At 36.9% G+C, this 27,149-nt stretch overlaps 1 protein-coding gene across 14 annotated transcripts in view; it reads left to right on the plus strand.

Moving 5' to 3' along the window:
• CROT (carnitine O-octanoyltransferase) overlaps positions 1–27,149 on the plus strand; it is a 94,644-nt gene that overhangs the window by 22,003 nt on the left and 45,492 nt on the right. For 3 of the 14 annotated variants that reach the window (XM_029234301.1, XM_029234298.1, XM_029234299.1), the window contains exons 8-17: positions 6,974–7,067; positions 7,927–8,052; positions 9,662–9,763; positions 15,500–15,583; positions 15,995–16,102; positions 16,329–16,459; positions 24,100–24,223; positions 25,722–25,800; positions 25,894–25,987; positions 26,109–26,228. In XM_029234301.1, the coding sequence (XP_029090134.1) occupies positions 6,974–7,067; positions 7,927–8,052; positions 9,662–9,763; positions 15,500–15,583; positions 15,995–16,102; positions 16,329–16,459; positions 24,100–24,223; positions 25,722–25,800; positions 25,894–25,987; positions 26,109–26,228 (1,062 nt within the window). Of the gene's footprint in view, positions 1–6,973; positions 7,102–7,926; positions 8,053–9,661; positions 9,764–14,120; positions 14,603–15,499; positions 15,584–15,994; positions 16,103–16,328; positions 16,460–24,099; positions 25,801–25,893; positions 25,988–26,108; positions 26,229–27,149 lie in introns of those variants that run through there. The other 11 variants (XR_003795338.1, XM_029234302.1, XM_029234300.1 and 8 more) reach the window with 10 other exon arrangements.

The raw sequence follows: 27,149 nt of genomic DNA on the forward strand, positions 1-27,149 counted from the left end.
TTGATCTTTGCTATTGTTTTTTTTATTTCATTTATTTCTGCTCTGATCTTTATGATTTCTTTCCTTCTGCTGACTTTGGGTTTTGTTTGTTCTCCTTTCTTTAGTTCCTTTAGGTGTAAGGTTAGATTGTTTACTTGAGATTTTTCTTGTTTCTTGAGGTAGGCTTGCTTGTTTTTCTATTGGCTATTTTTTTATTCTTATTGATTTGTAGTAATTATATTTCTGGGCACTGATCATTTATCAGTTATGCAGATTGCAAACATTTTCTTCCATTTAACACATTTATTTGGTAATTGAACAGACATTGTTAATTTTGATGTAGGCAGAATTATCCATCTTTTAGGTGTTTTGCTTTTGTGTCTTGGATAATCTTTCTGTACGTTCCAGCTATATTTTAAAATTTCCAAATTTGACATACAATTAACAAGCCTGATCTAATAATTTTATTACTGAAAGCCACTCTCTCAGAAACATGTGATCCGTGGGCTGAATTCAGCCTGTGGCCTGTTTTGCTTGGATAACAGAGAATTTACATTACTATTTTAAAATTAGGAGAATTCACAGAAACATATGGATTTCTGGTTGAATTCACACAAAAATTCGGATTTCTGATTTCTTTTAAAAAAATAAATCAGGGCTTCCCTGGTGGCGCAGTGGTTGAGAGTCTGCCTGCCGATGCAGGGGACACGGGTTCGTGCCCCAGTCTGGGGGGATCCCACATGCCGCGGAGCGGCTAGGCCCGTGAGCCGTGGCCGCTGGGCCTGCGCATCCGGAGCCTGTGCTCCGCGATGGGAGAGGCCACAACAGTGAGAGGCCCGCGTACGGCAAAAAAAAAAAAAAAAAATCAAAGTGTTGTTCAGATTTTTAACTGTCTGTTGATTCAACTTCTCAGGTGGTTTTCTTGCTTCCCTACATGCTCTACAGTCATCCGTCCTGTGACTTTAAAGTTCATGTTTGATTTTATCTCACTTTGGCTTAATTCTTGAATGGTTTCTTTGGGTCTAGAATAGAGCCCCAGTTTTTTAGTGACGGTCTGGATTTGACCTTCGCCTGTCCCTTCAGCCTTGTCCTGCTCTTCCTCCCTGTGCGTCCTACACTCCTACCCCATTTTTGCTTGCAGTTCTAACATGTTAAGTTATCTGTGATCTTTGCATGTGCTCATGCTTTCTGTTTGGATTGCCTTCTCCTGCCTTGTCCACTTTTAAGTAAGAATTCCTCCTCGTGCTTTGTTTCTGTTCATAGGTCACCACAAGGTCACTACTTCCTATTTTATGTCCTATTTCATGATTTTCCATTCTCTTTCTTCTCTTCATGGCCCAAGGACTTAGACTCCTTTAGACTCTCTGTATGCCTCATATTTATCTTTATTATATTGATTATTAAATTGTATTGAAGTCATTTATTTCTGTGTTTTCACATGCAGATGGAGCTCTAAGAGACTACTTACCAGGTCTATTTTTTTTTAATTCCCTCTGCTTAGTACAAAGCAGAAGTGTGTGGGTGTGCATGTGTGAGTGAATTGAGTGATTAGGCCACTCCTGTGCATTAGGAAATTTTATTTAGAAACATAAGATACATATTAGAAGTGTAACATAGATTGGTCAGATTCTGAATCTTAGTGAGTTGGAGCCTGAAAAGAGATGTATTAAAATTTGCAGTAATCCAGTAAAGAAGTAAGAGGTTGGGACTTTAAAATATGGGACACTCTACATCAAATAAACAATAAGGTCCTACCGTATAGCACAGGGAACTGTATTCAGTATCTTATAGTAAACTCTAATGGAAAAGAATCTGAAAAAGAATATATATATATATGTATAACTGAATCAGTTTGCTGTACATCAGAAAGTAACACAACATTGTAAATCAACTATACTTCAATTAAAAAAATTTTTTAAAAAGATGGGATAAATGCAGAAAATGTTTTGGAGATAAAGTTAATATGAATTGGTAACTGGATTTAGAAAGAAAGGAAGCTGTTGAACGTGACTGAGTAAGCAGATTGTATTGTAACAGGAGGAGGCAACACGTGAGGAGGCACCTTTTCAATTTTTTTCTGGTTTTTAATAATAGCTTTGAGACAATTCACACACCGCACAGTCCACCCATTCAAAATGTACAATTCAGTATTTTTTAGAATATTCAGAATTGTGCTGTCATCTCCACAATCAATTTTAGAACATTTGTGTCACCCCCAAAAGTAACCCTGAGCCCGTAAACAGTAACTCATTTGCTCCCCAACTCTTACCCCGTCCATTAGCAGACATTTCTCATATTTCCCAAACACTTCCACCCCACCAGCCCTAGGCAACCTTTCTATCTTTCACTTAATCTATCTCTATGGGTTTGCCTATTCTGGACATTTCATATAAATGGAGTCTTAAAATATATAGCCTTTTGTGTCTGCCTTCTTTCATTTAGCATATATGATGTTTTCAACATCCATCCATGTTGTAGCATGTATTAGTACTTTCTTCCTTTTTTGGCTGAAAAATATTTCATTCTGAGGCTGTACCACATTTTATTTAATCATTCATCAGATGGACATTTGGGTTGTTTCCACTTTTTGGCTGCTGTGAGTAATGCTGTCCTGGACATCTGTGTACAGGTTTTTGTGTGGACATGTGTTTTTATTTCTCTTGGGTATATATACCTAGGAGTGGAATTGCTGCATCATAACTCTATGTTGAACCATTTGAGGAACTGCCAAACTGTTTTCCAGTATGACTGTACCATTTTACATTCACATCAGCAGTATTTGAGGATTCCGATTTATTTTCATTCTCACCAGCACTTGCTATTGTCTGCCTTTTTGATGGTAGCCATCCTAGAGGGTATGAAGTGGGATCTCATTGTGGTTTACAGCTGCATGTCCATAATGACGATGTTGAACATATTTTCATGTGCCTGTGACCATTTGTATATCTTACTTGGAGAAATGTCTGTTCATATCCTTTGCCAATTTTTAATTGGGTTATTTGTCTTTTTTATTATTGAGTTGTAAAGCTTCTTTATATATTCTAGATGTAAGTCCCTTATCAAATATATAAACTACAAATATTTTCTCTCATTCTAGAGTTGTTTCTTCACTTTCTTCATGGCCTCTTTTGAAGGACAAATATTTTAATTTTGACCAAGTCTAATTTATCTATTCTTTTGTTACTTGTGCTTTTAGTGTCATATCTTAGAAACCATTGCCTGATCGATCCAAGGTCATGAAGATTTATACCTATGTTTTTCTCTAAGATCAATTTTTTAAAAATTTGTATTAATAAGGAGGGGTCAGGGAGATAATTTTTAAATTCCAAATTTAATTGGGGATGTTGACAGAAATTGAGGTAGATATATCCAATAAGCATTTGGAAATTTGGTACCAGAAATTTAGAGAGAAAATGGGGTTGAAGTTAGAGATTTGGTTGCCTCTTATAAAAAGGTGATGGTTGAAGCTATTAAAGTAGTGGATGAAATTACCAAAGGAGAAACTTGTAGAAGAGGTTGGGGGAGGCCACTGAGAGAAATTTGGTGAAACACACATTTGACAGTGGAACGAGAACAAATGGTTAGTGAAAAAGACCAAGTAGTCAGTGAGTTAGGGAGACCACAGTGGAACAGTGCTACAAAAGCCAAGGCAGAGAGAATTTTAATATTGACTCCTGGGTGTTTAAACACTGCAATGAGGAAAATAAGACTGAGATAAAGCTGCTGGAATTTATGGGATGCCATTGGTAACATTCAGAAACGTACTTTCAGGATAATCACTGGAGGACAAAACCCGATTATGGTAAATTAAAGAATGAGTGGGAAGTAATGAAGGCAGAAACAAGATTGTGAGGACATATCAAGGGTAGAATATTTTAAAAGTGTGTGATTCTGAAATATAAACATTGTTAATACAAATCTTTGTGCTTTTAAATATCAGAAATTGCATGTGTAGCTGAAAACAGGTGCATAGGTAGCCAAATTAAAGGAAAAGGGGTTATTTTAGTTACCAAATCTGTACCTCTTTTTTTATATGAATAGAGAAATTATTTTTAAACCACTTTTGAGGTATGATTGACATACAGAAAGCTGTACATATTTATTGTGTACAACTGGATGAGTTTGGAGATAAGTATACACGGATGAAACTATCACCACAGTCTATATCCTAAACATATTCATTACCTCCAAAGGTGTCCCGCCCTGTTAATTTATTTTTAATAATTAATTTTTTTGTGGTAAGAACACTTACGTTAAGATCTCCCCTTTTAGCAAATTTTTAAGTGTACAGTACAGTATCATTAACTACAGGAACTATGCTGTACAGTAGTTCTCTAGGACTTACTCATCTTATGTAACTGAAACTTTGTATCCTTTGACTAATGCCTCCTCATTTCCTCCTTAGATCAGCCCCTAGCACCCACCATTCTGTTCTGCTTCTAAGAGTCTAACTATTTTAGATTCCACGTATAAGTGATACCATGCAGTATTTGTCCTTCTGTGTTTGGCATATTTCACTTAGGGTAGTGTCCTCCAGGCTCATTCACATTGTTGCAAGTGGTGGGATTTCTTTCTTTTTTAAGGCAGAATAGAATTCCGTTTGTATGTATATATCGCATCTCGTTTATCCATTCATCCTACGTTGAATATTTAAGTTGCTTTTGCCTCTTGGCTATTGTGAGTAATGCTGCAAGGAACCTGGGAATGCACATGTCTCTTTAAGATCCTGATTTCAGTTCCTTTGGATATATACACAGAACTGGGATTGCTGGATCATATAGTATTTCTATTTTTAATTTCTTGAGGAACCGCCATAGTTTTTTATAGTGGCTTCACCAATTGAGAGTCCCGCCAACAGTGCAGAAGGGTTCCCTTTTCTCCACATCATCGTCAACACTTGATATCACTTATCTTTTTGTTAATAGCCGTTCTGACAGGAATGAGGTAATATCTCATTGTGGTTTTTACTTACATTTCCCTGATGATTAGTGATGTTGAGCACCTTTTCATATACCTGTTGGCCATTTTTATATCTTCTTTGGAGAAATGTCTGTTCAGTCCCTTTGCCCATTTTTTAATCAGATTTGGTTTTTTTGCTATTAAATTGTAGGAGTTCCTTGAATATTAACCTCTTATCAGATGTATGGTTGGCAAGTATTTTCTCATATTCTGTAGGTTGCCTTTTCACTTAGTTGTTAACTGTGCTGAAGCTTTTAGTTTGATGTAATCCTGCTTGTCTGTTTTTACTTTTGTTGCCTGTGCTTTTGGTATCATGTCTAAGAAATGCTTGCTGAGGCCAATGTCTAGAAGCATTTTTTCCCATGTTTTCTTCCAGGAGTTTTATTGTTTCAGGTCTTACATTTAAGCCTTTAGTCTGTTTTGAATTGATTTTTCTGTATGGTGTAAGATAGGGGTCCAGTTTCATTCTTTTGTATGTGGTAATTTTCCCAACACTGTTTATTTAAGGGGCTATCCTTTTCCCATTGTGTATTTTTGGCTTCCTTGGCACCTCAGTTGACTGTATGTAAGTGGATTTATTTCTAGGCTTTCTGTTGTGTTCCATTGACCTGTCTGTCTGTTATTTGTGCCATACTATTTTGATTACTGAAGCTCTGTAATATATTTTGAAACCAGGAAGTGTGATGCCTCCAGCATTGTTCTTCTTGCTTAAAACTGCTTTGTCTATTTGGAGTTTTTTGTGGTACCATATGAATTTTAGGATTCTTTTTCCTGTTTCTGTGAAAAATGCCATCGGATTTTAATAGGGGTTGCCTTGAATCTGTAGATCACTTTAGGTAGGATGGACTTCTTAATGGTGAGGATTTGGCAGTTACTATCTGACCTTTTATTATCAAACTTAAAATGTCATTTCAGGTTTAATGCATTTTTCCTAGTGATTTCTCTCTGATAATGGCTGTTTTTTTATGACGTGGTCCTTTCCCACTGAATATTAAAATGGCTATATCAGGGAGTGGGGAAAAGTTTCATAGTAAAAACTGGTGCTCTCAGGTGGTAAGGGAAGGGCAGCAGCTCATACCATATGGAGAAAAACAGTGAGGTAGATTTTATTCCTTAAGCATTCAGAATTTATCCTAGTTATTATGGCCGCCATATAACCACCAACTCTGTAAGCTTTATTTGTAATTGAAGCAAAATCAGAGTTAGCAAAGACAAGTAAGCAGGAAGAGATAAGGCAAGTTGCTTCCACCATAGATGCAGGTTGTTTGTTATAGAAGGCTTCATCTACTCCACAGGACACCATTAGTTTCAAATAAAGGCGGAGGAATTTTGCAGCAAGGAATTCATTCCTTGAATGATAAAGTCACAAATAAGGGATGGCTACTAGTGGTGTGTTTTGAGCATTTATTAAGCTACAGTAGCTCACTTTCTGAGAAACCTGTGGAAGCGTTTAAATTGAGGTAATTTCTTAGCATATGTTATGAGGAAGTAGGGATGAAAATAAGCTGTAGATTTTTGATGAAAATTTCTTTGTGGAAGAACCCTGTTATTTACCTGCTAATATGTTTAAAGATACGTGAAACTCATCAGACTAGGATTATAGAATGCTATGGGGGGGAAATAATTTATCTTTAGCTAATAGTCTTTGTAATGATTTTAAGTAAGAATGGCATATGTGAAAACATTTAAAACTAACTACATGGTATTTCTATTTTGGGGGTTAAGCCCAAGTATTACTTGGGTACAGAATAAGTCCTCTGTTAATATATACACATAGTTTTTAGTTAGATAAAATGTACATAATATTTGTGAGATTTGTCAAGTATACTTACGGTATTAATAGGCCACATAATCACTTAAAAAAAAAAAAGATGTGCAGGAAATAACTCCATTGCTGTTGAGACCATAATCTCTTTCTTTGGATAATATATCAAAACATTTAAATACTTATAAACTTTATAACCTATTAAAGGCCAAAGTAGCTAGTGATCCTGCCTGTGCTCTTTTTGAATCCTCTTTATTTAATCTTCCAAAGGCAATTGACATACATCCAAAAGAAGTGCCATAGTGAACCTGATGGACCTGGGGTAGCAGCGTTAACTAGTGAGGAGCGAACTCGATGGGCTAAGGTTATAATTTACATTTTTCTTTTCTTTTGAGGTATAATTGACTTACAACATGATATTCAGCTATACAACATAAGGATTCAATATTTGTATATATTGAGAAATAATCACCACAGTAAGTCTAGTTAGCGTCCATCACCATACAGAAAACTAAAAAATACTTTTTTTTTTTTTTTTTTTGCGGTACGCGGGCCTCTCACTGTTGTGGCTTCTCCCGTTGCGGAGCACAGGCTCCAGATGCGCAGGCTCAGTGGCCATGGCTCACGGGCCCAGCTGCTCTGCAGCATGTGGGATCTTTCCGGACTGGGGCACGAACCCGTGTCCCCTGCATCGGCAGGCGGGCTGTCAACCACTGCGCCACCAGGGAAGCCCTAAAAAATACATTTTTTGTAATGAGAACTTTTAAGATATACTCTCTAGAAGCTTTCAAATATGCAATACAGTATTATTAACTCTAATTTACACTTTTGGGGTGAGGGTATGCTATTTTTATTTTATTTACATTTAAATTTCAAACACTGAGCTCAAGTATATGCTGGCCCTTTGTTCAGATTTTTGAAGTAAACATAAATGGACAGACAGCTTTAAGTTTTAAGCAGCATTAAATACATTGTACAATATTAAACTATTAGAGGAAATCTAGGGGGTGGCATAACTTTATACCTTTATGCATTTAGTAGCACAAGTATAGGGACCAGCCATGCAGTTGGAGGAAAAACCTGTTCAGGAGTCAACAGAGAGGTTCTTGAATTCACACTTTTCTTGATGAACCTTTTTGGTAACTTTTTGAGAACCTATTAAGATTTTCTGGATATTTTGTATTTAATTTGTAACATTTTATTATTATCTCCTTGCCCTTTAGGCACGAGAATATTTGATTAGTCTTAATCCAGAGAACTTGACTATGTTAGAAAAAATTCAGAGCAGTTTACTGGTATTTTGTTTAGATGACGGCAGTCCACATGTAACACCGGAAGATTATTCTCAGGTATTCAACTATCTTATTTTGTTATTTCTTTCCACAGATTTTTCTGGAGGACTCTTGTGTAAATTGAACATGAGAAGAATTTTGTTACATGCAGGCTTTTTTTTTTTAAACCACTTTATTAAGGTATAATTGACATACAAAAAGCTGTACATATTTAATGTATACAACTTACTGAGTTTGAATTATACACCCATAAAACCACTGTGAAACATAATTGTGAAGACAGTTGTTTCCTGTATCTTGGAAACACCTTTTATCTTAGAATGGGGCAGCTAAGAAAAGAAAGTGCAAATACTAAGTCATAAAATATTTAATGCAGGCTTTTAAAACATTTTCTTAGCTATATATATACACACACACACACACACACACACACAGGTATCAAATGAAGATTATACATAAATAATGCTCTGTAAATTCTTGCCACATTGTTTAACTCCATTTAGACATCTTATATATTGTTTAAAGAAGTATGTCTATTATTTGCTTATCAGATGTCAGTGGTTCCAAACCTTTTTATTGATCATATATACAGGAAATTTGCATAAGATGCTGGGCTAAATGAGATTTCATACCAAAGGTGACATGAGAACCTACCTATAACCCACACCAGTGGGCCTTGATATCTTAGTTGGTGAGGTCTGTCCTAAGAATTATATCATTCTTGTGATTTATTTTATCATTTGGTTTTATAGAACACACTGACTTTAGTGAATTTAAGGGTAATTGTGGCCTACTTTTTTTTTTCTGGGGTAATATCATTTCCTGGGAAAAAAATAAAAGGTAGTAGTCATATTTGTAGGAATCTCAGAGTCTTTTGAAAACACTGAAGTTACTTCATAATACATTCATCAATATTAAATGTTAGAAATAAAATAATATGGGATTGAAAAACCTTGTAGCTAGAAAACAATTTTTCCTCTTCCTTAGCTGCATTTGTTTTTAAGTAGAATCAACAAGCTTCTTGAGGAAGAATGTGTTTTCATGAAGTGTTGCTCAAACTTTTTTGCTGCAATCTACAGTTAGGCATATTTAGATTGCAGCCCATTACACACACACACGCGCACACAAGCATGTGCACACTTACACATACATACATCATAGAAGTTTCACAAAACAGTAATAATTACTTTGACTATCTATGATGTACTCTGATATTTATGTTCTATTCTTTCTTGTAAAGAATGTTTACTGTGGTTTCATGACTCACTTATGGCCCAAACTTACCATTTGAGAAACTGGCTTAGTAGGATATGAATTCTTGAAATATTTTTCTTGTAACTAGACTTTAATGACTAAACTTATCAATGCCTCTTATCCTATTCAAGTTGCAAAAGCCTTGTCCTTTCAATTGTATATTCTCTAAACGTTCATGAATGTTGTACCATCATTCTCTTTTCTGGTAGAATTTCTTGGATTTTGAGTACTATTTAAAGTCAAGGCCAGAATTATTATCTCTTGAATATAATATTTTATTAAATTTGGTTTACCTGAAGAGGAAAAGTGAGATCATGTGTGTTTGTGTGTGTGTTTGTGTGTATTTAAGATATAAATACTTAAAAGCCAATATTAAAATCCTTTAAATTTGGAAATATTACATTTATTTTAGGTTGCTACAAAGGTTCTTACTGGAGATCCAACAGTACGCTGGGGTGACAAATCTTATAACTTGATTTCCTTTTCTAATGGAGTATTTGGCTGTAATTGTGATGTAAGTAAACTACTGAAATTATTTTTTCCTTTTACTCTTTTAGGTTAATTTAATGGCAGTAATCTACAATACTTACGCTGTCCTGTGGTAGAATAAGTAAACACTTATTTAGCTTTATGGCATTAGAGTAAAAGGTTTAGTTATGAATTCTCAGTGAAAATAGAGTATAGGACAAATTATTTTCATCTGTAGTAAGGATAACAGTGTGGTGTGTATCTACAAAGTGGAATTTGCATGCATTTTTATGTAGTATAAGCTCTTTTAAAGTCCACTGTTACCTCTTGTTGAAAATTACAACCTATTTTAAAAGATATAGCATTAGTATATGTTCTATGCATGGAGAAATGTATGTGGATATATTTCTACATTTACCTAGTAATTTTGTGACCTTGTTAAAAAAAATGACACATGATCTTTGGAACATTATTTACTTCTGGATATTAAAATGTCTGGTACTGAATTCCATTTTTTACCTTCTTCATAAAACAAACACACGCACACACACACACACAACTTGTTTCTTTTCTGTTCTCCCATGGTTGTCTTTATTAGCTCTACTTTGCCATTTTCTGATGGACATACAGGAGGTCTATGAACCAAGAAAATTAAAAAATCAACCTAAGTCACAATTGCAATATATACTTATAACCTCATTATACTTTTCATAAAGTATATGATTTGGTATAAAGTAGTATGAGGTAGATTTTTTGTTTGTATCTGGGGGCTTTCCTCCGAAGTATTGATATTAGGTGACTGTAAGATACTAAAAAAAATCCTGTTAGGTTGATCTGGGTTCAGTAGTTGTAGTAATCAGTATTTATTCAGTTTTAGGTGACCGAAACCTAAGTCAAATTGGCATTAGCTTACGAAGGTATTTATGGCATAGGGGTACAGCTAAATTTGGGTAATGCTGACTTCCAGTGTCCAGATGCTTTCATTAGAAATTTCTCTCTCCATTTTTTGGCATTACTTTCCTATGTTTGGCTTTATTTTCGTGTAGACTACACCATGTGATGGTTGTACCTACAGTCTCATGTTTTCACAGCTCTCCTCGTAGATTAGTGTTCTCCGTGGAAATAGCCAGCTTTTTTTTTTTTTTTTTTTTTAACCCGAGTGGTTCCAGCAAAAGACCTGGGAATAATGCTCATTTGTTGTATTGGCCTGTGTGAATCGTGCACATTCCAGGGAGTTAGCTGCTCTGATTCGCCTGGCCTGGGTCACATACCAAACCTTGGGGCCTAGCTGGTAGAATCACTCATTCAAACCACCACAGAGATGTGTGCTGATTGCCTAAAGAAAAATAAAGTAGCTGTTATTGCCGAGGAAGGTGGTGTGGTTGATGTGCAGGTAATAGAACGTCTTCTACAGTAAATCATCAGGGTGAAAGGTTGCCATGAGTCATTTTGAAGATTTGCTGTCTGTCCTCTTCCTTACGAGTCCAGTGTTGACAAAAGATTTTGTGTTACTTGCCTCAGCTTTTTTCTCTTCAGCTCCTTGTTTGCTTCTTCTTGACCTCCTCAGTTTGGTTCATAGCCTCACTATTCCTTGGAATCTGTCCTTTGTAAAGTAGCTAACTACCTTCTGGCTTCTTCCCTCCATATCTCGTTGACTTGTCAGCTGCAATTGATTATCCTCTTCTTCATATGCATCTGACACTGCCTTCAACCTCCTAACAGTCTTTTTGGGTCTCCGGATTCTAAAACTGAGCTTAATATTATTCATAACCGTTTTCCCCTGTGTCTGCTCTTTTCTCTGGTTCAGTGGTTTCATTGACCATTTCTACATAGGTAGCTTGCAGTTATATTTTTCCAGTTTTTACCTATTATTCTCATCTTGAGAGTTTTGTTTCACCATATGTTAAATTGTCCAAACTGGATGTTACATTGTTATGTAAGGGTTAGTTACTCTCATCATCAAGAGCTCATCATCTTGCTTTCCTCCCTCACTCCCAACCTCCTAAAAAAACCACCTTGCACTACTTGGATTTTTACTGATGGCATCAACATCCTGCTGTTTGCTCAAATTCAGGAGAAAATAACTTTAATGATGTTTCTATCTTTGAATAAAAATACTGGTCCCTTAATGAGCATATATCTTTGCACAACTGAAATACTTTCCTGTAGTAAAGTGTATGGACATGTTTCATGTGTATGCATTGTCACCCATATACTTATCAAATTGATCTGATGATCTCCACTTGACCGTATGCTTTTATTATTTATTTATTTATTTATTTGCGGTACGCGGGCCTCTCACTGTTGTGGCCTCTCCCGTTGTGGGGCGCAGGCTCAGCGGCCATGGCTCACGGGCCCAGCCGCTCCACAGCATGTGAGGTCTTCCCGGACCGGGGCACGAACCCGTGTCCCCTGCATCGGCAGGCGGACTGTCAACCACTGCGCCACCAGGGAAGCCCGACAGTATGCTTTTAAAATTCCATGTAGGTTCCCCTTGCAACCTACGATGATTACTGAAAATGCTATTTAACCGATGTAAAACATTATTAGTAAAGTATATATACTGTAAAGTTAAGTTGTTCTTAATCCAAATTCATATTGCTGCTCTCTTCCATTGGTGCTTGAATATATACTTTTGTGATTATACTACATAATAGCATTTCCCTGTTGGGATGTAAAATCCTGGGGTCAACTATTTTGTCTTCCTTATATAGGCTTTGTTGTAGGCTTTTGTAGAAGTACATAGGAAGCATGTAATGAACATTAGTTGTTAATAACAGTAGTTACTAATTTTTGCTGTGGTCCAGGATCTGTAGTAAGTACTTTATAAGCATTATTAAAATCATTTTTCACAGCTGTTGTATGCAACTAGGTATTGTTTTCCCTACTAACAGATGAGGCAGTTTACTTAAAGAATTAAGTAACTTTCTCAAGTAACTTACTTGAGAAACTTAACTTACTTATGTAGGTAGTAAGTAGTAATGTTTGGACTCAGAACCAAAGTCCACATTATTAAACAGTATATTACACATATTGCCTCCATATAAATGAAAAAAAAGATAAAACTTATGTGAACAAATAAAGCATCAGGAAAGCTTTGATTTTTTTCTATTTTTCTATTTTCTATTTCTATTTTTTTTCTATTTCCTAACTTTCCTGTTCCGGAGGACAGGCTCCAGACGCGCAGGCTCAATGGCCATGGCTCACGGGCCCAGCCGCTCTGCGGCATGTGGGATCTTCCCGGACCGGGGCATGAACCCGTGTCCCCTGCATCGGCAGGCGGACTGTCAACCACTGCGCCACCAGGGAAGCCCTAACATTTTTTTAAAAAATTGATGATTAACTTTCTGCCAGGAGATGAATGGGTAAAATTATAAGTCAAAGAGATTTATATCTTTCAGTCATGCTCTTTCGTACTGGTTCCAGTATAATACTGTTGTCTTCAATGAAATAATATATGCAATATCTGTGAAAGTTCTTTGTAAAGCTACAAAGTACTACACAGTTGTGAGATGCTGCTAGAAAAGGGCCTTGTCCATGACCTTTGAGTCTTGTTATACGTGCTGTTGCTGGCAGGCGGGATGAACTGCTCTTGCATCTTGTACTGACCTCCCTAGTAAGCCTTTCCTGGTGCTTTGGTGGCTGCTTACCTGCTAATGATATACCGTGTTTCTAGGCTCCGTGGGGCCGTAATACAGGGCAGCAAAGCTGTGTAATGTTAAGGCGATATTTAAGACACCCAATTACACCCTCTGAAACTGGGCCCAAGTGTGCTGGATTCATATCTTAAACCTCCCTTCTTTCTCTCCAAGGCTAGCGGTGTCACTTTCAGTTCATGAATGGTAATTGTGTGTAATGTAAACTGGTAGCCTTAACCCAGAGGGGAAAAAACCGCATGTGATGTAATTGTCATCAAAGGAACATGGAGAAGATAAGGCAAAAAGTTTATTCTCCAGAGTAAATGATGGGAAAATTCACTAGCCACAGTTCCTTTCTCTAAATACAGCTGTCAAAACTATGACACCCCTGTAACTCAGCGCATCTTTCCCACATTCCTTAAACATTGAGAATTATTTCTGCCACATTGAACACTCTTATAGATATATACACAAAATCATTATGCTTTTAAATACTTATCTAGTGGACTGCGTGTTTACCAAAAGAAGTTCATACCCATCCTCCATTTAGCCTTCAGATTTAGTCTGCCACCCCCATCTGCTTTTCCATAGTGCTTTTAAAATTCCAGAACATTTTAGCGTTGTATATGTACATACGTATACCTCCTTTGACTTCCAATACAAATAGCAATTATTTTCTCTAGATTATTCATGTTTACATCCCTTCCCATTACCTCAAGAGCCCTAATTAAGTGCTTCTGACTTTAAATATTTGTTCTTTCTCAGAAAATAAAATACATCAGTTACTTACTATACTGTGGAATATCCATCTCTTTATCATTACAAGGTGAGGCATTTGAGAAATCTGCATTTTATTATGTGTTAAGAGTGGAGGGAAGGTGAAAATAAAATATTGGGTCAAGTTTTGTTTTGTTTTGTTTTTTTAATTAGTAGACTTTACCTTTTAGAGCAAGTTCCAGATTTACAGGAAAATTAAGCAGAAAGTACAGAGTGCTCACTTGCTCTCTTTCCTGCACCCCGTTTTATATCTTGCATTGGTATATGTTGTTACATTTGATGAACCAATATTGATACATTATTATTAACTGAATTACATTGTTTCACTATTTATGTTGTACAACTTTATGGTTTTGCCAGATGCATAATGCCGTTCATTTCCCGTTACACTATCTTTTTAACTCAACACAACCATCAGAGTGATCCTTTTAAATTGTAAGACAAATCATGTCAGTGCTCTGTTCATAACTCTTCAATGTCTTCCACTTTTATAAAGTAAAAATTGAAAGAGATACTTTATTTTTTTATTTTATTTTTTAAAGCATCTAATATTTATTTTTTATTTTCTCTAATTTTTATTTATTTTTCAAAATTTTTAAACATTTTTATTGGAGTATAATTGCTTTACAATGGTTTGTTAGTTTCTGCTTTATAACAGACTGAATCAGCTATACATAAACATGTATCCCCATATCTCCTCCCTCTTGCATCTCCCTCCCACCCTTCCTATCCCACCCCTCTAGGTGGTCACAAAGCACTGAACTGATCTCCCTGTGCTGTGCGGCTGCTTCCCACTAGCTATCTATTTTACATCTGGTAGCGTATATATGTCCATGCCACTCTCTCACTTCGTCCTTCGTCCCAGCTTACCCTTCCCCCTCTCGGTGTCCTCAGGTCCATTCTCTACATCTGTGTCTTTATTCCTGCCCTGCCCCTGGGTTCTTCAGAACCAATTTTTTTTTTTTTTTTAGATTCCATATATATGTGTCAGCATACGGTATTTGTTTTTCTCTTTCTGACTTACTTCACTCTGTATGACAGACTCTAGGTCCATCCACCTCACTACAAATAACTCAATTTTGTTTCTTTTTATGGCTGAGTAATATTCCATTGTATATATGTGCCACATCTTCTTTATCCATTCATCTGATGGTGGACACTTAGGTTGTTTCCATCTCCGGGCTATTGTAAATAGAGCTGCAATGAACATTGTGGTACATGACTCTTTTTGAATTATCCTTTTCTCAGGGTATATGCCCAGTAGTGGGATTTCTGGGTCATATGGTAGTTCTATTTTTAGTGTTTTAAGGATGGGTCAAGTTTTAACTTACAAAACGTATTCACAGTCTTGTGTATTTTCATTTTAGCATGCTCCTTATGATGCAATGGTTATCGTAAGCATCAGCTATTATGTTGATCAGAAAATTTTTGAGAGTGAAGGAAGATGGACGGTATGTTAGAACAAATATTTCATCCCTTTCTCATAATTCTTTTTAATAAATTTATTTATTTTTGGCTGCGTTGGGTCTTCGTTGCTGCGCACGGGCTTTCTCTAGTTGCGGTGGATGGGGGCTACTCTTCGTTGCGGTGCGTGGGCTTCTAATTGCGGTGGCTTGTCTTGTTGCAGAGCACGGGCTCGAGGCACACAGGCTTCAGTAGTTGTGGCTCGCAGGCTCTAGAACACAGGCTGAGTAGTTGTGGTGCACGGGCTTAGTTGCTCCGCGGCATGTAGGATCTTCCCAGACCAGGGCTCGAACCCGTGTCCCCTGCATTGGAAGGTGGATTCTTAACCACTGCGCCACCAGGGAAGCCCTCCTCATATTTTTATAGATATAATATTTTTAAGTTTTCCCTATTTTCAGGGTTCAGATAAAGTACGGGATATACCACTTCCAGAGGAGCTTGTTTTCACTGTGGATGAAAAAGTATTAAATGACATCAACCAAGCGAAAGCTCAATATTTCAAGCAGGTAGATTTTTCACTTTTCTCTTTGATAGTGACACTTTATCTTATAACTACTATATATGAATATTTGGCTATCATCCAAGTATGACGGCATAAAACATTTAAAAATTACAACTTTGATACCTTTATGTATGTCTGATGATTCTTTTAATGCAAATGATATTTTGGTTATCTTTGGGGTATTCTCCTTAGGTGTTTTTTCACTGTTTGTATTTAATTCTTTTTATTAGGCATCTGATCTGCAGCTTTTGGTCTATGCCTTTACGTCTTTTGGCAAAAAGCTAACCAAGAAGAAGAAGCTTCACCCTGATACCTTTGTTCAGCTGGCACTTCAGCTGGCCTATTATAGACTTCATGGACGGTGAGGACCATTCATTTTCCACTTTCAGAGTCTTGAAGTCCAAGGCTACCTTTACTATAGCTATTCTGTCGTAACTCCCCAGTGTTTTTTTTTTTTTTTTTTTTGCAGTATGCGGGCCTCTCACTGTTGTGGCCTCTCCCACTGCGGAGCACAGGCTCTGGATGTGCAGGCTCAGCGGCCATGGCTCATGGGCCTAGGTGCTCCGCGGTATGTGGGATCTTCCCAGACTGGGGAACGAACCCATGTCCCCTGCATCGGCAGGCGAACTCTCAACCACTGCGCCACCAGGGAAGCCCCTCCTCAGTGTTTTTTCTTAAGTTTTTCCCAGTTGGCACTGTGCCCTAGTTTGTACTTTCATCAACAGTATTAGAGTTTCCATCTGTGACACTTTAACAGTCTTTCCTTGTTTTTCATTACCTTGATATTTTTGAAGTGCCTGCTGTCTTCTGAGAGAGATTTGTCATTCTTTGGAATTCAGATTGCTTGGTTTTCTTGCAGCCTGTTTTCAAGTGGGTTCATGAAAAAGTATGGTTTCATATATTAGACAGTCTTTACTCATTTTTAGGATAGAAGAGATGGTATGTTATGACTTTCTACATCCTAAGCAGAAGTGGAAGCTCCTTGATCTTCCTTTTTAAAATTTTACCTGAGAATATTTATCTTTTTTTTTTTTTTTTTTTTATGATGGTTAATTTTATATGTCAACTTGACTGGGCCACAGGGTAACCAGCTCTTTGGTCAAATATTATTCTGGGTGTTTCTGTGAGAATGTTTTTGGATGAGATTAACATATTTTGTGTGTGTGTGTGTGTGGTATGTGGGCCTCTCACTGCTGTGGCCTCTCCTGTTGCGGAGCACAGGCTCTGGACGTGCAGGCTCAGCAGCCATGGCTCACGGGCCCAGTCGCTCCGCGGCATGTGGGACCCTCCCGGCATGTGGGACCCTCCCGGACCGGGGCACGAACCCGCGTCCCCTGCATCAGCAGGCAGACTCTCAACCACTGCGCCACCAGGGAAGCCCAGAATATGTATCTTTAAATGGGGTGTTTAGATCATTTACATTTAATATAATTATCAGTAAGGTTGGGTTTAAGTCTACAGTCCTGCTGTTTCTCTTTATCCCATCTGTTTTGTGTTTCTTCTTTGTTTTTTTATCTTCTCTTGAATTCCTAGTTCTTTTTATTGTTCCTTTTATCTCCATTATCAGCTACACTGCTTTTTTTTCTATTGGTAGGGTTTTACAAAATACATCTTTTTTTTTTTTTTTTTTTGCGGTATTCAGGCCTCTCACTGTTGTGGCCTCTCCTGTTGTGGAGCACAGGCTCCAGACAAGCAGGCTCAGTGGCCATGGCTCACCGGCCCAGCCGCTCCGCGGCATGTGGGATCTTCCCTGACTGGGGCACGAACCTGTGTCCCCTGCATCGGCAGGCGGAATCTCAACCACTGCGCCACCAGGGAAGCCCAAAATACATCTTTAAACTTGCAATCTACCTTCAGATATTTTCCACTTAAAGTGTAATGAAAGAACCTGAAAACAATGCTTCTATTATGCTTATCTCATTCTTTGTGCTATTGTTGTCATACATTATACTTGTACATATGTTAACAACCGAATGATGCACTACTATTTTTGCCTTCAACAGTCAATTATCTTCTTTTATTGTGGTAAAATATAAATAAAATAAAACTTGCCATTTTAACTATTTTTAAGTATATGATCCAGTGGCATTAATTACATCGACTGTGTTATGCAACCATCACCACTATCTATTTCCAAACTTTTTTTTAACCACCCCAAACAGAAACTCTGTACTCATTAAGCAATAATTTCCTATTCTCCTATCCCAACCCCTGGAAGTCTCTAATCCACTTTCTGTCTATATGAATTTGCCTGTTCTGGATATTTCCTCTAAGTGTAATTATACATTATTTGTCCTTTTGTATCTGGCTTATTTCACTTAGGATAGTATTTTCAATGTTTGTTCTTTCATGGCTGAATAATATTCCATTGTATGAATATACCACATTTTGTTTATCCGTTCATCTGTTGACAGATGCTTGGGTTGTTTCTGCCTTTTGGCTATTGTGAATAACACTGCTGTGAGCATTCACATACATGTATTGGTTTGAATCCCTGTTTTCAGTTCTTTTGAGTCAATAACTAGGAGTGGAAGTGCTGGGCTGTGTGGTAATTCTCTGTTTAACTTTTTGTGGAACTGCCCAACTGTTTTCCACAGTGGATACCATTTTTACATTCCCACCAGCAATATACAAAGTAATGTGTAATTGTTCTACATCCTTGCCAACACTTACTTTTCTGTTTAAAAAAAAAAAGCCATCCAGAGTACTTGTGAAGTGGTATCTCGTTGTGGTTTTTATTTGCATTTCCTTAATGACTAATGAGGTTGAATATCTTCGTGTGTTTATTGGCCATTTGTATATCTTCTTTGGCAAAATGTCTATTTAAATCCTTTGTGCATTTGGTAATTCTGTTGTCATTTTGTTGTTGAATTTTAAGGGTTCTTTATGTATTGTAGATATGAAACCCTTATCAGATAGGTGTTTTGCAAATATTTTCTCTCATTCTGCAGGTTGTCTTTTCATTCTCTTGATAGTATGCTTTGATGCACAAAGTTTTAAATTTTGAAGTCCAATTTATCTGTTTATTTCATTTGTTGCCTGTGCTTTTGGTGTCATATCCAAGAAATCATTGCCAAATCCAGTATTACAAAACTTTCCCCATATGTTTTCTTCTAAGAGTTTTATAGTTTTAGCTCTTACTTTAGGTCTTTGATCCATTTTGAGTTAAGTTTTGTGTAGGGGGTATGGTAAGGATCAAAATTCATTCTTTTGCATATGGATATCCAGTTTTCTTAGCATTATTTGTGAAGAGACTGTCCTTTCCCTATTGAGTGGTCTTGACACTCTTGTCCAAAATCAATTGACCGTAGATGTGAGGGTTTGTTTCTGGATCAATGTGTTGTTCAGTGTGTCTCTTCTTGTGTTCATACGACACTGTTTTGATTATTGTAGCTTTGCAGTAAGTTTTGAAATCTGGAACTAATGAGTACTTCACCTTTGTTCTTTTTTTTTTTAAGATTTATTTATTATTTATTTTATTTATTATTTTTGGCTGTGTCGGATCTTAGTTGCGGCATGCGGGACCTTCGTTGACGCATGCAGGATCTTTGCTTTGAGGTGCGTGGGCTCTTCATTGTGGCACGTGGGCTTCTCTCTAGTTGTGGCGTGTGGGTTTTCTCTTCTCTAGTTGTGGTGCGCAGGCCCTAGGGTGCGCAGGCTCTGTAGTTTGCAGCATGCAGGCTCTCTAGTTGAGGCGCACGAACTCAGTAGTTGTGGCGCACGGGCTTAGTTGCCCCAAGGCATGTGGGATCTTAGTTCCCTGACCAGGGATTGAACCTGCATCCCATGCATTGGAAGGCGGATTCTCTACCACTGGACCACCAGGGAAGTCCCCTTCACCTTCGTTCTTGAAAAGAAGATTGTTCTGGCGACTCTGGGTTCCTTGAAATTCCATATGAATTTTAGGATGGGTTTTCCCATTTTTGTAAAAATGTCGTTGGGATTTTGATAGAGATTGCATTGCATCTGTAGATCTCTTTTAGTAGTATTGTCATCTTAACAATATTAAGTCTTCTAATCCATGAACATGGGGTCCCTTTGCATTTATTTATGTCTTTTAAAATTTCTTTCAATGTTTTGTAGTTTTTGGTGTACAGGTCTTTTTGCCTCCTTTGTTAAACTTAATCCTAAGTATTTGATTCTTTTTGATGCTGTTGTAAATTGTTTTCTTGATTTTCTTTTCAGATTATTTATTGCTAGTGTATGGAAATGCAACTGATTTTTGCATGTTGACTTTATATCCTGAAACTGCTGAATTCATTTATTAGCTCTAACAGTTTTTTGTGGACTCTAGCGTTTTATGTATAAGACCACACATCTATGAATAGAGATAGGTTGGATTTTGTCAAAGGCTTTTTCTATATCAATTGCGATGATCATATAGGTCTTTTTCTTCATTCTATTAATGTAGTATATTACATTGATTTTCATATGTTGAACCATCCTTGCATTCCTGGGACGAATCCCACTTGGTCATGGTGTGTCATCCTTTTAATCTGCTGCTGTTTGCTAGTAATTTGTTGAGGATTTTTGCATCTATATTCATAATGGATATTGGTCTATAGTGTCTTTTCTTACCGTGTCTTTTCTTGCAGTGTCTTTGCCTGGTTTTGGTATCAGGGTAATGCTGGCCTCATATTATGAGTAAGGAAATGGTCCCTCCTCGCCAGTGTTTTTGGAAGAGTTTGAGAAGGATTGGTGTTAATTCTAAGTATTAGAATTCATCAGTGAAGCCATCTGGTCCAGGACTTAACCTTTGTTGGGGTTTTTGATTGCTCATTCATGTTGTTACTTGTTATACATCTAGTCAGATTTCTATTTTTTCTTGAGTTAGATTTGGTAGTTTGTGTGTTTCTCAGAATATGTCCATTTCATCTAGGCTATCCAGTTTATTGTATACAGTTCATAATATTCTCTTACAATCCTTTTTATTTCTGTAAAGTCAGTAGTAATGCCCTCTTTCTCATAGTTGATTGTAGTAATTGGAGTCTTCTCCCTTTTTTTCCTTAGTGTAGGTAAAAGCTTGTCCATTTTGTTGATCTTTGCAAAGAACCAACTTTTGGTTTAGTTAACTTTATTTTTCATTTCTGTATTTTGTTTATCTCTACTGTAATCTTAGTTAATTTCTTTTTTTTGCTGGCTTTGGGGCTAGTTTGCTTTTCTTTTTTTTAATTCTTTAAAGTGTGCAGTTAGTTTACTGATTTGAGATCTTCTTTAATGTAAGTATTTAGAGCCATAAATTTGCCTCTGAACAGTGCTTTTGCTTCATTCCATAAATTGTGGTATGTTCTACTTTTCATTCATCACAAGGTGTTTTCTAATTTACCTTCTGATTTCTCCCTGAACAATTGGTTAAGAGTTTGTTGTTTTATTTCTACATATTTGTGAATTTTTCAGTTTTTCTTGTTACTGCTTTTTAGCTTCATCCCATTGCCATTGAAGAAGATGCTTTGTATGATTCCAACCTTTATAAATTTATTGAGACTTATTTTGTCGCCTAATATATGGTCTATCCTGGAGAATGTTCCATGTGCACTTGAGAAGAATTTGTATTTTGTTGTTCCTTAGTGGCATATTCTATATATGTCTTTTAGGTGTAGTTATAGTGTTGTTCAAGTCTTCTCTTTCCTTATTAGATCTTCTTTCTATGTGTTTTATCCATTATTGAAAGTTGGGGATTGAAGTCTGCAACTATTGTAGAGCTGTCTAGTTCTCTCTTCAATTCTGTCAGTGTTTGTTTCATATATCTTATAGCTCTGTTGTTTGGTGCATATATTTTTATAATTGTTATATCTTGATGAATTAAACCTTTTATCAGTAAATAATGTCCTGTTTGTCTCATTCGTCCTTTTTACTTAAAATATATTTTGTCTGATATATATACAGCCACTCCTAATGGAAAAAACAAATTGTATAGCCACTCAAACTCTCTTTCGGTTACTATCTTTTTTCATCATTTTACTTTTAACCTCTTACTGTCTTGGTTTCTAAACAGAATCTCTTGTGGACAGTATACAGATGATGTTTTTTGTTCATCTTGACAGTCTCTGCCTTTGATTGGAGAGTTACTGATAAGGAGGGAGAATTCTGCCATTTAGCTGTGTATTCTTACATGTTTTTGTTCTTCAATTCCTCCATTACTTTCTTTTTTGGTAGTAGTGATTTTGATTTTTTTTTTGGAGTGTACCATTTTGATTTCCCTATTCTTTCTTTGTATTTTTTAAGCCATTTTCTTTATGGCTACCTTGGAAATTACATTTAACATCTTAAATTTATAACAACTTAGTTTGAATAATACCAGCTTACTTTTAATAGTATACAAACACTGTGCTTTTATCCATCTCTGTACTGCCCTCTTTAACACAGATTACATCTTTTTACATTGTGTGTCCGTTAACATAAATTTATATTACTGTTTTATGTATTTACCCTTTAAGTAAAAAAACTGTTAAACATTGTTGTTCTATCTCCCATGTTTCCAATAAACTGGTAGTTAGATTTGGCAACTTGAGACTAGTAATCGATTATTTTTATTATTTTTTATAACAGTAAGTCAAATAGTTAGTATTATTTGTTTCCTATCGCATCCTGTTCAGATGGAGGGTGAGTTCAGTTGTTACCCAACATCCATTATAAAGTTTCCTCCCTGATTTTTTTACCTAATGGTTTTAGTGGCCATTGATGATCATTACCAAGATCTATTATTTCATTACAGCTTGCAGAGTAGTGATATTTTGTCATTCATTCTTACTGCTTTTATCTTTGTTTTTTAAAGAATGCTATTTTAGTGGTGGTTTAAATTTTTATTTACACTTTATCCTTCACATTTTGAAAGGATACTATTTCAGCTCAGGGAGACAGTCTTACAGAAACACTGAACAGAGGAGGCTCAATAACTGCAGGAATTCCCTGGTGGTCCAGTGGTTAAGACACGGTGCTTTCACTGCCGTGGACCCTGGGTTCAATCCCTGGTCAGGGAACTAAGATCCCACAAGCTGCGTGTCACAGCCAAAAAAAAAAACCAACTGTTTGAGCCCTCTTAATGCCCACGTTCAGACCTTTTACTCTTCCGTTTGATTGCTTTAACTCTAAATTCCTATCACCAGGAAAGTAAGAGAGCTTTGTACCAAAAATTGTTGTATCATTCTCCACCCCAGGGAAACAGTCATCATTCTAGGGAACTTCTTAAATAATGCTTTTACTTAATTCTAGAGTCATTCATGTTCTGTACGAGGAAACTAAAGGCCAAGGACTCTATTACCCCGTATCTTAGTAGCTTAGAACAACAAACATTTATCATCTCACATTTTCTGTCTGTCAGGAGTCCAGGCACAGCTTAGCTGGGTGCCTCTGGCTTCAGGTCTCTTGTCAGGTTGTAGTCAGGGTGTCAGCCAGGACCGTGTCTTCATCTGAAGGCACCCCTTAAAGAGGATCTGCATACAGTCTCACTCACATATTTATTAGTAAGGTTCATTTCCTCCCAAGCTGTTGTCCAGAGGCCTCTCTGTTTCTTGCCACCTGGGCCTCTCTACAGGGCAACTCCCAGCATGGCAGCAGGCTTTCCTCAGAGTAAGGAGATGAGAGAGCTCTCTTTGTAACCTGATTTCAGAAGTGACATCTCATTACTTTTGTCATATTCCTTTCATTAGAAGGAAGACACTAAATCCATCCCACACGCAGGGTGAGGGGTTATACCAGGGCATCTGCAGGAGGCAGGGATCACTGGGGGCATCTCAGAGGCCACCTGCCACAGATGCCAATGTTCACAACCTGACAGCAGCCAAGCCTTTGAAACATTTCCTGTTATACCAGGCCACAGTACATTTTGCTCTTTGATGTTGAAAACAGCCTCTTTGTTATTGAAAATCTCAGTTGTAGTCTGTATTGTAGAACTTAGTCTCTGACCAAAGCCAGCTTTATTAGGTGAACTCTCTTTGTAATATAACATTAGAGCATTTTCTTTGTCATGATACATTCTCTTATTTTCATTTTTTCTTGTAGCCCTGGTTGCTGCTATGAAACAGCTATGACAAGATACTTTTATCATGGCCGTACAGAGACTGTGCGATCATGTACGGTGGAAGCAGTCAGATGGTGCCAATCCATGCAGGATCCTTCTACCAGTGTGAGTATTTGAAAAGAAAAAATTAACAGAATTTGTCTGTTCTAAAGGAAACTTGGCTCTTAAATAACTAACTTCTTCAAATCCCTGGATCAGTAAAATATTTTCAGACCTTTTTTTCCGGAAACTTACAAACATTTCTTCATTTGCCAGTGAAGTATATACTTGGAAAGAATAAGAAACAGGGAAGACCTGATAAGAAGCCCATTTGTGTCATTTTCTAGGCAAAGTAACTTCAGCACCTTGAGTATTTCACTACTGTTGATCTACCTTTAGATAACACCCATAAAATGTAGACTCTCCCAAAGCGCCTTTAATAGGAAGCTTTTCTTGATGTGGTTGAACATTTTTGAAATCAGATTTTTTGTGTGTGTATTAGAACCAGTACAGCTTTATGTGTTTTGTTTTATACTTGAAGCATTTGCACAAAAGGGTAGTTGCTTCCCATTATTTTGGTATTGCATTTGTTTCTTTAGTTTTGATTGACATAGTTATGTATATGTTAACTTATTTTAATTTCATAGAGCTGCTTCATTATCATTTTTGTACAACTATGCTTTAGTTTTGAAATCGTAATTGCTTCTGTCTTTACACTTGTTGATATCACTTCTGTGCTGCCCACAAGTTTCTGTTTTCTTTTTCTGGGAAAGAAATAATCAAGTTGCAGGGCATATAGGAAAGAAAAGGCAGAGGAAGGGGGTAAGGGTAGGGGGGACGGATAGAGTGGAAGTTTGGGATTGACGTATACACACTGCTATATTTAAAATAGATGACCAACAAGGACCTACTGTATAGCACAGGGGACTCTGCTCAATATTCTATCATAACCTAAATGGGAAAAAAAAATCTGAAAAAGAATGGATAAATGTATATGTATAACTATATCACTTTGCTGTACACCTGAAACTAACACATCTTAATCAACTATATTCCAATATAAAATAAAAATTAAAAAAATAAAGGCAATGGAAGAAGTGAGCAAAAAGACAGAAAAGTTATACATCTCAAGGTCTTTCTCAGAATCTTTTTTCTCTCCAAAATTACCCAAATTCTAATTACTTTTTTAAAAAATTAATGAACGAATGAATTTTTTGGCTGCATTGGATCTTTGTTGCTGCGTGTGGGCTTTCTCTAGTTGCAGCGAGTGGGGGCTACTCTTGGTTGCGGTGCGTGGGCTTCTCATTGCGGTGGCTTCTCTTGTTGCAGAGCACGGGCTCTAGGCGTGCGGGCTTCAGTAGTTGTGGCACGCAGGCTCAGTAGTTGTGGCTTGTGGGCTCTAGAGCGCAGGCTCAGTAGTTGTGGCGTACGGGCTTAGTTGCTCCACAGCATGTGGGATCTTCCCGGATCAGGGCTTGAACCCGTATCCCCTGCACTGACGGGCGGATTCTTAACCACTGTGCCCCAAGGGAAGTCCTGCCTAATTCTAATTACTTTGAGCTCAGGTTTTTTGTTTGGTTTCTGTACAGTTTGTTATTGAAGTATCTCTTGATTTTTAACTCAGCTTTTTGAGCAGCAGCACAAGATGTTAGAAGCTTTTGCAAAACATAATAAAATGATGAAAGATTGTTCAACTGGAAAAGGTACGTATACTGTTTTTTTTTTTTCTGACTTAAAAAAAAATTCTCTTGCGCTGAAAACAGTTTTCTAACTTCAGGTTTGGGGTTTTATTGCAGGATTTGACCGTCATCTGTTAGGTCTCTCACTCATAGCAAAAGAGGAATGTCTCCCTGTTCCAGAACTCTTTACAGACCCACTTTTCTCCAGAAGGTAATATAACGTAGTGTTTTGTAACCTCATCAGTTTCTTTCTTCCTGAATGTTAAAAGCTTTTCAGAAACAATGTAAGCTTCTGTAAGCCTAGTAAAATATCCTTTCTTTGTGCCATACAGTGGAGGAGGTGGAAACTTTGTTCTCTCAACAAGTCTGATTGGTTATTTAAGAGTCCAGGGAGTGGTGGTTCCCATGGTACACAATGGCTATGGATTTTTCTATCATATCAGAGATGACAGGTGAGGCTGCTCTTTTTATTATTTTTTATTTTAGTATATTTTATTTGCATCTATAAATTTTTTTAGAATAGTATTTCATTTATTTTATTTTTTTTTACATCTCTATTATTCTTAACTGTGCTCACTTTTGTTGTTTTTGTCTTTCCCACGCTATGATTCTGTTGGTGTTGTCATCTGTCACTCGCTGCATGGGCAGTTATTTTTTACGACTTAGGCGTTTAATGCGTATTTGTTTCTCTTTCGTGCTTTGGAGACATTTGTCAAATCAGTCCTTTAGGTGTTTTATGCAGAGCACTGTTTCAGGTTGACTCAGGGATCACATCATCATCATTCTCCAAATTCAGTACACATATTACCATATTTGTTCTACCCAAGGTATTTGATGACAAGTTCAGATAAAATTTGATGGTCTGTAAATATGTGGTGGTTAGTGCGGTCGTAGACAATACTAATGACACCAAGACAAGAGACAAGGTCAATTAATTTGTGTTCAGAAAAGGATGTTTTACCAATTCAGATGCATTTCATTTTGGTTGTATGGGGTTTGACTTAAATTTGTGGAAAGAATGAGAAAGAAAATACTAAAACCTGATAGGGTAAAGAGAGGTGGAGAACAAGGTAATAGCGAATTGACAGAAAGGCTTGGAAAGTCCCCTTTCACAGAGTCTGGCCGTCTCTTCACAGGGATCTGTCAGAGCTTGGGAATTTAGATAATGGGTCTACATATAGCAGTGTATGAATAAGAAGAGAGCAGGCTTAGAGGCATTTCAGGTGGAATGTGAAAAATGGGAATAATAATATGTGTGACACCTTATCTTTGATAAAGGAGGCAAGAATATACAATGGAGAAAAGACAGCCTCTTCAATAAGTGGTGCTGGGAAAACTGGACAGCTACATGTAAAAGAATGAAATTAGAACAC

The sequence above is a fragment of the Monodon monoceros genome, unplaced genomic scaffold, assembly GCF_005190385.1.
Source record: "Monodon monoceros isolate NGI ecotype Baffin Bay Population unplaced genomic scaffold, NGI_Narwhal_1 Super_Scaffold_2, whole genome shotgun sequence".
Taxonomy (NCBI): Eukaryota; Metazoa; Chordata; class Mammalia; order Artiodactyla; family Monodontidae; genus Monodon; species Monodon monoceros.